Source organism: Nicotiana tabacum, chromosome 21 (genome assembly GCF_000715075.1).
Source record: "Nicotiana tabacum cultivar K326 chromosome 21, ASM71507v2, whole genome shotgun sequence".
Lineage (NCBI taxonomy): Eukaryota > Viridiplantae > Streptophyta > Magnoliopsida > Solanales > Solanaceae > Nicotiana > Nicotiana tabacum.
Genome location: NC_134100.1, coordinates 91,518,328 through 91,531,251, shown reverse-complemented (window position 1 = coordinate 91,531,251; position 12,924 = coordinate 91,518,328). Strand labels below are relative to the sequence as shown.

The window sequence follows — 12,924 nt, the reverse complement described above, 5'->3', positions numbered from 1 at the left end:
TATGTACTCGCGCATATATTGTATATATGTTGTTTGCTTTTATTAAAATTAAAAGGTTCTCCCAAATTAAAAATAATCTGCTAAGATTTATAATTAAATGTCTCTATGACACCTCATAAAGTATGAGTGTTTATATGTAGATACTGTAATTTCTAATTTAATGTTCGACTAAATTAAAAACACAAAAGTTGTGTGCATTATAAATAGGGTTAATGTGACGTAGATTTTCTTTTCTAATACCCTTCGTCTTGGTTTGAAACTTGAAAGACTAATAATCGTATGTATTGATCCAACATTTTCAATATGCCTGGATTTTCTTTTATAAAGTCGTTTAGGAAAATATAAGAACTCAAGAAAAAGCAATATATACTAAATTGTCAATACATATTTTACATGTTACACTTCTTTGTTCCTCAAGTTCAATAATTTGTGCAATATAGAAGATGACACAGCCATGACTTTTTGGTTATGTTCTTTTGCATGAAGCTCAGCATGAAGCCTACAAAGGGCTGAACCTGCAACTTTCCATGCAAAACCACATTTTTTGACGTCTCCGATAGCCTTTGCATAATCATAAGTAACGCGATAAATAGCAAGTGCATCGTTAAATATGTCCGTTGTGCTCCTTGCACTCTCCTCCATATCCGTCGCTTCATATAGCAACTACATGAAAAATTGCAAAATTCATGATATTATATTGGGGAATCACAGGAGATAATGGAGAATTGAACTCACAGTTATTGTATTGAAAACTCCCCCATCGAAACCTTCGTGGTACTCACGATGGCTTCTTACAAGGGAAAAGGTCCAAATTTACCACTATACTATACCAAATATCTAGTTCTACCCTGAGTTATACTTTGGAGTCTATCCTTTAACGAAGCTCCAACGTGAACTGAGTTAGCCTTGGTTATACTTTAGTTAGGATCCATGCTGGAGTTCCGTTAGGGCCAGGAGAAAATATGAGACAATATGCTAATGGCCCCAAAGTATAACGGAAGGTAACATTATGAGATATTTCATGTAGTAAAAGGTATTTTTTCCCCTTCTTACAATGATGGTTGAAGTTTCTTTAAGATTAATAGAAGAAGGTTTACCTGTTTGTACTTCTTAACAACCTCGTCCGCTAAGTCATTTTTCGATTCACTGCTGGTGTTCAACGCTTGCATCATCTCAAATCTGTACTTTTTGTACCTTTCCTCCCATAACCTCAAGCATGTCTCAGGGATTTTGACCTCAAAGGCAGGAAGTTTCTTGATTTCTGGACATATAGAGCAAGATATATCACATCCACAACTAAAAGACAACTGTAATCAATGAATATCTTGGATCAAACACTTGCCTACTGCAGCTGCTTCTTCAGCTTTAAATGACTTGACCCTGTCATAAATTTCTCCTAAAACTGAAGTAGAGATATACTCTGCTTTCTTTTCCAAGAAATGTGGAAACTTATCCACTTTCAACCTTTTCGGGATGTAGACCTGTGGGTAGAAATTAAGATTTAGGGAACAGGAAACACTTACTTAAAGAGCGTACAGTGATTAAGTAAACGATGGTTAATAAGGATATCAAACAGAGATCAGGTCAAAGCAACCAACCTTATTCCCACTTTTGGGGGCGTCTATAGCGTCGTAATACAAATCAGTCAACTCAAACAACTTTTCTTTCATGGTCTTTGTCTCTTCATTCTCTGTGGTGTAATTCTTCCTCAATATCAGAAGTCTATCCATGAGCGCCAACCAGCTAGAAGAAGCGTCAGCCATACTATAGCTGAAAGAGCATTCTTGTTTAAATAAGAATTAAGACATCTTCACAATACGAAATAAAGTTTTTTCATTGATGTTGAAAAGGACCATATTTTGAAGAAATTCCAATGATTGAAAGGTTCAAACATACTGAAACTGTATGTTGCGCTCTTCATGGAGCCGAGAAGACAAGTTTCAGACAATATCAAAGAGACATATTCTAATTTTGGAAAGCAAAGAAAAGGGAATTCTAGACTGAGATGATACAATAATACATACTTTGGCATCCTAGTTTCTAGGAATGTCTGAAAGAGCTCATGCTCCATTTCCTCGGCAGAGAAGTCGTTGGGCTCTCTATGCAATGTCTTTGGTGTTGAATGGATTCGGCTCCACGGTCTACTTGCACGGTAATATTTTAACAGCTGAAGAATACAACATAATATGCTCAAACTGGACGGAACTCATTGAGTATTTTCAATCATTCAAGAAATGAAACGACAACACGATATGTTCTATTTTGTTATTAAAATTTATTGTGTTCTCATTATCATTTCTAATTGGACATGTAGAGTGAAATGAAGGACGCAATCTGAGACAGTTCAATTATATCATTAAGCAAAGAAACTAGAACATTTAGCCAGTAGTAATGAAAAATTGACCTGGGGGTTTTGAGAGACCCAATATTTATCTCCATCAAAATCGCCATTAGCAATTTCAGTGGCCGCAGATCTTGGACCTTTAGTCGAGAACAATATTCCATATTTAGCATTTCCAACTACGTCACCGAGGTTCTTCACTGGGACAGCAAGTAGTCTGTGGATATCACCAAAGTGAAGTCCGGGATTCCTGTATACTAGTACCTCTCCAGATATCTGTCCATGTTCACTGCATAAAATTGTTGAGTTTTACTTTGTAAGTTTCCAGTTTAACTTTTTAAAAGTAAAGGTGTAGCATCAAAAGATGACACAAGTTACAAACATACATGTGCTGAAATTACTAGGTCAAAATAATTATTAGGTTAGTTAAACTTTTACTCAAGACTAATTAGAAAATATGGATTGATGAGACGTTCCGACGATCAATGGCTAAGTTGACGACGATACAGAAAAAGCCCAGTGTATCTTTGACCAAAGTGCAAATCCGTGGTGCATGGTACAAGCACCTAGCCAATGGCAGAGCCAGGAATTCTAATAAGTGGATTCAAAAATAATGCAAAAATGCATGCCTAGGGCTCGAACCTGAAATAAAGCAATTTTTTAGCCACATTTACCACTAAAATAGAATAAAAGGGCAGCCCGGTGCACAAAGCATCCCGCGTTCACGCAGGGTCGGGGGAAAGGCCGCACCCCAAGGGGGTGTGATATTGTCCAAATTCATGATCAAAATTACGAAAGTTGACTCTCGAAATCCGGATGATGTCACATAAATTGGGACATAGGGAGTATGTGTTTGTGTGCGTATAAATAAATTTACTTTCCAATGTGCACAGTATATTATTTTGACGAAGAATTGGACTATAAGTATCATACATGATGCATTTAATGTATACTTACAGAATAACACAGACTTCATGAGGATTTAAAGTATCCGTGGGATCAGCTGTCCCCATTAGATAGAAAGTATCAGAGATAGGAAGTTTTCCTCCTTTTAGACCATTTCTTTCTTCCTTTGCCAAGGAAGATAAGCAACACCTAAGATACGGTTCACAGAGAGGTACTCCAGCCATTATCATACCCGTGGCAATAGAGGCATCATCACGATCTCTATGGTTTGCTGCAACTGCACGGAGACATAACCAATAAAACAAAAAAGTAAAGATCAGATTTGGTAAAGCAATCAACAGAGACTTAGAACAGAGTCATGCATTTTAAAATCAATGCAGGTAAAGGAATACTACGATTAAAGCTTCTATATCAAATTGCGAAGATGGCTTCGGACGATGTTTATTTAAACCAGTACAGGCACCAGCTTGTTAATTGTGCAAATAAGCATGTGATGTTTTCAATACATCATTTGAAAGTTTGAGAACCAAAACGTTACCGCATGCTGAAATTTAAGCAAGACTAAGGATTAAGTTTAAAGTCGTCGGGTAACAGTATCTGAAGGTCGACATTTCTCCTTATACCTGGTAGATTATAAACCATAAACAATAAAACTTAGTTTTATTTTAACTTTTTTCTAAACCAAGAATTACCTTTTAGTGCGGTCACCTCATCTGAGTATAACCTTTGTGTCTCCTCCAATGTGTTATTCAGTATATCAAAGAAATACTCTCCGGGAACACCTCCATAGGTCAACAGAGCAATAAGAGTTCTTGATAGATAAGTATTCCGAGGTTTAAAACTGAAAGAAGAACGTAAATGGTGTTAGTTGCACACAGTCATGAAAGTAGCATTTCAAATTTCATGTTCCGACAAAGATTCCTAAGGTGAGACTTTAGCTTTCTACTAAATGGTGTTAGTTGCACACAGTCATGAAAGTAGCATTTCAAATTTCATGTTCCGACAAAGATTCCTAAGGTGAGACTTTAGCTTTCTACTAAATGAATTGACTAAAAAGCACAAAATACCTAGGTGTAACTATTTCCAGCGAGTTAAACATTCGAGCTCTTGACAATTTTGGGTCAGCCTCAACCTTGATCATTGAAGGCCTAATCTGAATCGTGCCCCGTGGCAGCTAATATTTAAGAACAGAACATTGCATCTATTAAGAAGTTGATTTGGCAAACTAAATAAATACTAGAGTAAAAATTTGCTATAATAATGCCATGTAATAAGCCAATTAAAATGGAACAGACTAAGGTTTTGATAGATGGTGCTTTAAGGAAGAGCTTACCTTTCTATTGACTAGAAGGGTTCCCTTTACAGCAAGACCATTGTAGAATAGACGGCACTGCATTAACAAAGGCTAGAAAGACAAAGAGAGACATGAAAACTGAACAGATAAGAAACAAGGTGAGCTTGTTTAGTGAAAACAGATTGCTAACAGCGGTTTGGAATCCAAATCAATTGATAAAACATCAAAACATTTACCGGTTCCCCACTCTGGAATTCTGCCTCTCCCAACTCGGATGAACTCTCCCCAAGTTCAACACCATTGGGATATCTCTGAAATAGTTAATTCAAAATTTAATAGAAAGTTGTTCAAGAGAGACGAAAGGAAATTGTTGCAAAGAAATGGAACGATGAATTTGTCAGATACTAAAATCAATACAAGCATGAAGCAAACCGAGCAAGAGACCGTTTCGTGTGCATTGCCTAAAACTAAAGAACATTAAGGAAATAACATAATTTCAAATGAATTAAAAAGGAAATCAAAATCTGCAATACGAACACATCCTTCCAAGTTTCTGCTACAAAAGAAAATGCTTAGTGAACTAGGTCTAATCAGATTACCTCTAACTTGGCATTCTTATACTTCACATTGAAAAAATCTTGTGGACACTTTCTTGCCAAATCTTCCGAAATATATCCAGTCCCATCTGTGTGTATAAGGGGTTTTCCATCTTCGTCATAGAGAGTACGTCCATTCTTGTCCTGAAATTATTTATTTCCAAAAAAAGAAGGCGATATTTAAATGATAAAATGAGTGTATTATCTTGAGATAATCGAAGAACGGGATAACTGACAAGAGATGGCATCGAAGAGCACAAAGAAAAGAAATAGCAATGAATATAAACATGATTATATATACACATATATTATATGTTTGATAAGCAATATACATGACAATATATATCTTCAATTCTGTCAATATTCACTGAATTCAGATCAACTTGAAGCTTTACTGTCGTGGATAAAATTAGGGAGAACCTGCATTATCAGAGTAACTATGTAGCTCAGAATGAAAGCAAGTATCCATTAATTATTGAAAAGTTATAACAGTCAGGGAAATAGCAAACCTGGCCATGTATTTAGCCATGCTAGGGACCATATGTACATGCATGAAACGACACCTTGCTTCGTGGACTATCTTGTTGTGCAAAATGTAAGTTAAATTTTCATAAGGATTAAGAGATTCCATTCGAACAAAGTAGCATTTGACTGTATCGATCTTTTCCTCTTTGTCCATTGAATTTTTCTTCTTCCCGTCATCCTTATAAACTGCACAAGTACCACAATGACACAAAACCTCATTGGCATCATAAACACTTGAAAACGATAATCTCTCAGGGATTTCCCACCCCGATTTTGAGCATACTAGTGAGAATGACACTTCCATTTATTGGGAACATGAGAAGCTCCATTAAAAAAGCTACTTGTGAAAACAGAAGATCCACATTAACATAGGCCAATGCAAAGGTTCTAAGACAAGGATTTCTTTAATTACAAGTGATTGTAGATAAATAAGCAAAAAAATTGCTCTTTCAGTACAACACTTTCATGTTTGAAGACCATCGATGTTAGATGGGAGCAAATGTTGGGCTTTAGAAGTTAGAACCAAACATATATATGTTGTAGAAACACATGTGTTAAGATGGATCTACGATTATTCAAGAAAAGACAAGATTATATATGACTAAGGTGCAAGTAGCACACAAAATATAAAATAAGAAGAGGTCAAGTAAGATTGTTTGGGGCATGTCTTAGGTAGACCTTCATATACACCGGTTTATAGAAGAAGTGGCAATACGATAATTGAAGATGATAAAGACGATGAGATAGACCTAAAATCACATATAGAGAAATTGTCTCAAAAGACCTACATACTCTTAAAATTAAGCAAATTTAGCTTAGAACACAAGATGACTGAAACAAACAATCCGCCTTGGCGATTCCAACCAGCTTGGATTAAGACTTAGTTATCAGTAGGTTCAGTGTTATTCAATCTATTTATTCTACCTTATTACTTATATGTTAAGGTACGAATAAGTGTAATTAGAGAATCTTTAATTTTAGAAAGCACAAAATTAGCATCAAAGAGACAAATTTCATCGGGAAAACATCTAACAAAGGGAAGTTCTCATTTTTCAAAAAACAAGATAGATTAGACGGCATATAGATAAGGTAATTACCAAAAAAGCGATAGCGCCTCAAACCAACAAGAATTCCATTCTTAACAATCTCTTGTGGACACCTTGGGGCTTCTTCCATAAACCTGACAACCAATATATTTTCATCTCCTAATGACTGTTGTAGATGGGTTCTTTCTGCTTTCAGGTAAGGACCCTGACGCCAGGAAGGGAAATAAAAGGTCAAAAGATGGATATAATAGCTTAGCGGAATGTGAGATGCACTGTCCAAAGTTAACATATGTTGCCCTCTTTCCTTTTGCATTTAAAAACACTTCAAATGCAAAAGGAGTAATAACCGCGAGAAAAACTGACCTTAAAAGCATAGCTTCCATCCGAATAAACATGGCAATGATAGAAATGACTCCTTCCGGAATCCCAATCAAGATACTGGAAAACACATATATAACGCAATTATTGAATTACCAATTCTAGAGTTTAGAGATTATTATGCAAGTCTCTCATCAGTAAATACTAATGATAAAAATACATCAAAAGATAGAAACATAAAAGCTCATGTAAAAGCTTTTAAATGTGGAAGAACAACATCAGTGGATTGGGACCAAGACCTTAAATCCGGACTCGGAAAAAAAAAATAGATTCACTTGTACAAGAGCGGTATTTGAATTGCAACATCACCTGCACCCGTTTAACATTTTCACAAAGATGACCATATTTAGTCCAAATACATGACTCAAAATGAGCCATAGGTTGACATGTCATATCCAAAATTTCACCAACATCATGAAGCATAATTACATCCTCCAACTTCCTCCTGCAATTGATATCGACCAAAATACCAAATTGTAGTAGTATAAAAATCACAAATTAAATATTGAATAAATGCTAAGATTACCTCCCAATGTAGTGTAGAATCAAAAATAATTTCCTGAACTCAAGATTACTGAGTGCCAGCAACTGTTCGCTTATTCCTTGTATGCCGGCCCTGTTTCTAAATTCAGATGGCGTAGGATCATAAAGATCTCTTTGAAAGATTGTTCTTTCTGGACTCATTGGAGGTGATAGCATTTGTGGAGCAGATGTTGGAGAATCAGATCCATCACCGACTATGTCAGCAGACAGCCAATGAAAAATTACAGCTCTTGAACGCAACGAATAGAAAATTTGTACGAGATTGTCATTAAGCATAACTCAAAATGTCCAGACAGTTTGCTAAATGGAGGATTTTAGAGTTTGAAAAGTGGAGGGAGCATCCATGCAACAACAGCAAAAACAACAACAACAATGTGGGATATGGGGAGGGTAAAGTGTACGCAAACCTTACCACTACCTTGGGGGTAGAGAGGTTGTTTCCGTAAGACCCTTGGCTCAAGAAAGACCCTCGGAGCATCCATGCAACACATACTAAAATATTGTAGCAATTAGCAAATTCTAAATTGCGCGGACTCTCCAAAATGCCGCCGCACCCGTGTCGGATCCTCGATACACTACATTTGGAGGATCCGACACGCACCCAGCAGCATTTTATGAGATTCCGAGCAACATACTAGCAATGGACTAGTAGGGACTAGGGAAAGGAGCTCAGTTCAAACTTCAGACACCTAAACCAAATGGTAAGCTAGAATCACCTCTATCATGTGAACATTGGTATAAAATTCATGTTCCTTCAAGACATACTTAAAAAAAAATAGTTTAAAAATTCATTAGTACCGGTACAGCAATTAGAATAAATTGATCAAGTAATTATGAAAACCGTAAGACCAACTTTACATTTATATAAAAAAGGTACAGAATAAAGGACGCACCCCAAGGTAACCTTACATTTAGATAATTGAATAAACTGAAAAATAATTGTGAAAATAATAATAATAAAATGGTATAAAAGAATATGAGCAAAAGAATTAAGTTGAAAACCGTAAAAGAATTAATTTGGAGGTCAAAGTGATAACAAAAAAGTTTCTTGGGTTTATTGTAAAAGAAAAAGATTAATTTTTTGTTTTACTTCTGTTGAAAAAGACAATGTCTGGATATTATTATTTTCCAAAATTAACTAAAACATCATTATTATACCATTTTATAACGCCCTTCAAACCAGAGCAACTAACGCCCTCGAATGCAAACTTGGACCAAAAAAGTAAAGTACAGTCACTCATTCATCTCCATTATTTTACCCCCCCCCCCCCCCCCTCAAAACTAAAGTTACCTGCAACAGACAAAAACTTGACAAATTTTTCAACATTTTGAGCAAAAAAGTTACCTTTTTCTGCAAATCATATCAAAATAACATAATAAAACATGAAAAACAAATTGATCAAAATAATTTTCACTTTGTTTTTGTTCCCACCACAAAAGTAACGTAAAAGATAAATGCATGTAACCCTTCATTAAAAATAAAATTAAGTAATAACTTAAAAAATAAGCGTAAGTGAGAAGCTAATAGCACAAAACAAAAAAAACAAAAAAACTACATGCAACAATCATAAAAAATTATCACTTAATTATAATAATAACTAAGTTTAGTAACAATTATTACTTGATCCCTTGAAAAAAATGCAACTTAAAAAAAAAATACTACACATTTTAAAGAAAAAAAATGGGTACTTACCATTATTATGAACAGTAGCCTGAAAAAGTGGCCCAATTCTAGGAGAAAAATTTATTGAAGAAGAAGACGAATTTGGAGAAGAAAGAGAAATCCTTTGAATTTGAGGAGACTGAAAAAAACTTTCAGCAGATGAAACTTGAGTTGGCTGCTGCTGATAAAACTGTTGAGTTTCGGACTGATAATATTTTTTCGCCATAAATACAATAAATCCACTGAGTGTTTTTTTAATTTGAGAAACTGAGATTTCACTCAAAATATCAAGTGAACCTTCTTCTCCAATTGATAAAAGGAGTCTTCGTACTTTCTTATCTGGTAAATTTTGTCTCTGATTTTTGCAGATTTGGTTTAGCATTTGTTCTACTGATGGTGGAAGTTTAATGGCTTCTTCTTGTTCTTCTACTTCATTGTTGTAAGAGTAAAAATCTCCCATATTTTAGTTCTCTTTTTGAAGAAAACTGGGATTTGGACAAAGAAATTGAGGTTTTTATGAGTTTTTTTGAGGATTTATGGAGGTTGGCTTGATGTTGGAACTTCAAAGTGACTTTTTTGTTTCATCAACTTCAAAGTGACTGCAGTGTACTGACTTTGACTTACAAGAAAATAAATCAAAAAGAATATAATAATATTAAGTAATATTTCGTTTCAAATTAGACGATGTAATTTGATTTAATACAAAAGTTAACAAAAATATAGTTTTAAAATATGTTACCTTAAAAACTTAATGTCCTAAAGTTTTGCGTGGGTATGATGTTTGTATGCCTATTAAGGATGAAGCGAGGAAAATAAAAAATTTAAAATTAAATTATTTTTAACTAAAAAAATGTATTATTTTTTTGGAATTCACTAATAAGTAAAGTTTATCATTTAAATTAAAACAGATTATTTTTATATTTAAAAAATTTACCCTTCAATTCGATGATTTCTCTTTGTCGTAATTATTAGAATAATTGGTATAAATACTTGTTATATTTAAAAAAAATAAGAAAATAGTAATTAATTTTTTTTCATTATCTCTACTCTTGTAAATATGAAGAGAGATTATTAATATAGTGAAAGTAATAGTAACAATAATAAATTAAGATTAAAAAAAATAAGAATAATTTAGTTGAAATTCAAACATGACAAAAGGGACCGAAAGGAATATAAACTTCTCATTTTGCCTTAATGAGAACCTTTTATAGTCAAATAAATATTATTATATATTTAATATCATAAAATTTAAAAGCCTTATAGTCATATAAATATTATATTACACGAAAGACTATAAGTTTAAAAAGTTTTTTGTTCTTTAGTAAGTATCGTGTGGAGTTTGGATCGTATAAATTGGAAATAAAAACTTTATGTAATTTTTATGTAATGTACAAATTACAAGAATTTTCATGTGCTCCTTTCCTTAGTAAAATCAAACGAGAGCACAAAAGCGGGAAAGAGCGGACAAACCATTCAATTCAAAAGATAGCTACTTCTAAATTCAAGTCAAAGTAAAGAATGTAATCTAACGATTATAACAGATTACCCTTTAGTTACCGTAGTAGACACATAAAATTTATAAGTTTAATCCATACAAAATTTGGATTGAAAAAAATTATTTTTTTGTTTTACTTCTGTTGAAAAAGACAATGTCTGGGAAATTATTATTTTCCAAAATTAACTAAAACATCATTATTATCAATATTTCTAAAAATCTTTTGAAAACCCGAGCAACTAACGCCCGCGAATGCAAACTTGGACAAAAAAAAGTACAGTCACTCATTCATCTCCATTATTTAACCCCACCCCCTCCCCCTCCCCCCCAAAAAAAAAACTAAAGTTACCTGCAACAGACAAAAACTTGACAATTTTTTCAACATTTTGGGCACAAAAGTTACCTTTTTCTGCAAATCATATCAAAATAACATAATAAAACATGAAAAACAAATTGATCAAAATAATTTTCACTTTGTTTTTATTCCCAACACAAAAGTAACTAAAAGATAACTGCATGTAACCTTTCATTAAAGATAAAATTAAGTAATAACTTAAAAAATAAGCGTAAGTGAGAAGCTAATAGAACAAAACAAAAAAACTTACATGCAACAACCATGAAAAATTATCACTTAATTATAGTAATAACTAAGTTTAGTAACAATTATCACTTGATCAATTGAAAAAAACTGTAACTTAAAAAAAATACTACACATTTGAAAAAAAAAAAGGAACTTACCATTATTGTGAACAGTAGCCTGAAAAAGCGGCCCATTTCTAGGAGAAAAATTTACTGAAGAAGAATACGAATTTGGAGAAGAAAGAGAAATCCTTTGAATTTGAGGAGACTGAAAAAAACTTTCAGCAGATGAAACTTGAGTTGGCTGCTGCTGATAAAACTGTTGAGTTTCGGACTGATAATATTTTTTCGCCATAAATACAATAAATCCACTGAGTGTTTTTTTAATTTGACAAACTGAGATTTTACTCAAAATATCAAGTGAACCTTCTTCTCCAATTGATAAAAGGAGTCTTCGTACTTTTTCATCTGGTAAATTTTGTCTCTGATTTTTGCAGATTTGGTTTAGCATTTGTTCTACTGATGGTGGAAGTTTAATCACTTCTTCTTGTTCTTCTACTTCATTGTTGTAGGAGTAAAAATCTCCCATTTTAATTTCTATTGTTGCTGAAAACTGGGATTTTGGACAGAGAAATTGAGGGGTTTTGGAAATTCAAAGTGACTGGCGAAGGGGAACGATGTCTGCTTGGTTAATGTGCTCCTTTGCGTAGAAAGAAAGATTTTAAGAAAGTAAAATCAAAAAAGAATATATTAATATTACTCCTCCCCTTCTCACTTATGTGACCTTATATTTTTTTATTTTAATTTGTTCCGAAAAGAGGGAAATAGTTTTTCTTTCTTTTTACTAGCACTAGCATGTCTCCCTACACTTTATCCTACCCTAAACTCATTTGTGAGATTACGTGTTGTTCCGAAAAGAAAGGTAAATTTTTAATCATTATCAAAAATAATTAGTGTATACTTAACTTATTATTTTAGAAAATTAAGAAAGTATTGATTAAGTTTTTTCACTTTTATCCTTACTCTAATAATTGGCGATAGATATTAAGTAATCGAATGAACATAGATTTGATTGAAACTTGAAAACAAAAGTTTTTGAAGTAATATTAAAAAATAGTTTTTGGAAGTTAAGATTGTATTTGGATATGTATTTTACTTTTTTTTTAAAGTGAAGATTTGTGAGTGGAAGCAAATTTTGACTCAAAAACTAGCCGAAACCAGTTTTTGGAACTTGAAAAGTTTTCTTCATATTTTTTTCAAAAACGGGTCAAATTTCATGAAGAAATAATACTTTCAACTTAAATTTTATATATATATATAATACTTTCAAACGGGAGCTAGTTTAGTGAAAATATAATAAAGTCATAAATTAATTAAGATCAACGAATAAATAACGATATTTTAGTTAAATTATCTTTTTAATTAGTATTTTTTAAGTGGAGTGCAAAAGTCAAATATGACAAGTAAAATGGATCGAAAATAATATAAAGTTCTCATTTTATATTAATTAGAATTTTTTATAGTCACACAAATATTATAATATATCTGATATTATAAA

At 33.0% G+C, this 12,924-nt stretch overlaps 1 protein-coding gene across 1 annotated transcript; it reads right to left on the bottom strand.

The window, feature by feature from the left end:
- Positions 1 to 352: 352 nt before the first annotated feature.
- Positions 353 to 12,098, bottom strand: LOC107796049 (putative RNA-dependent RNA polymerase 5). Its single transcript, XM_016618763.2, has 19 exons — positions 11,526 to 12,098; positions 7,613 to 7,823; positions 7,396 to 7,531; positions 7,072 to 7,146; positions 6,760 to 6,913; positions 5,647 to 5,848; positions 5,470 to 5,557; positions 5,141 to 5,281; positions 4,778 to 4,852; positions 4,581 to 4,652; positions 4,315 to 4,421; positions 3,940 to 4,088; positions 3,299 to 3,524; positions 2,405 to 2,630; positions 2,025 to 2,167; positions 1,599 to 1,770; positions 1,343 to 1,481; positions 1,098 to 1,261; positions 353 to 663 (listed from the first exon to the last, which is right to left on the bottom strand). Exons 1-19 carry the CDS (start codon positions 11,953 to 11,955, stop codon positions 397 to 399), a joined length of 3,177 nt encoding a protein of 1,058 aa, XP_016474249.2. The 5' UTR covers positions 11,956 to 12,098; the 3' UTR covers positions 353 to 396.
- Positions 12,099 to 12,924: the final 826 nt, after the last annotated feature.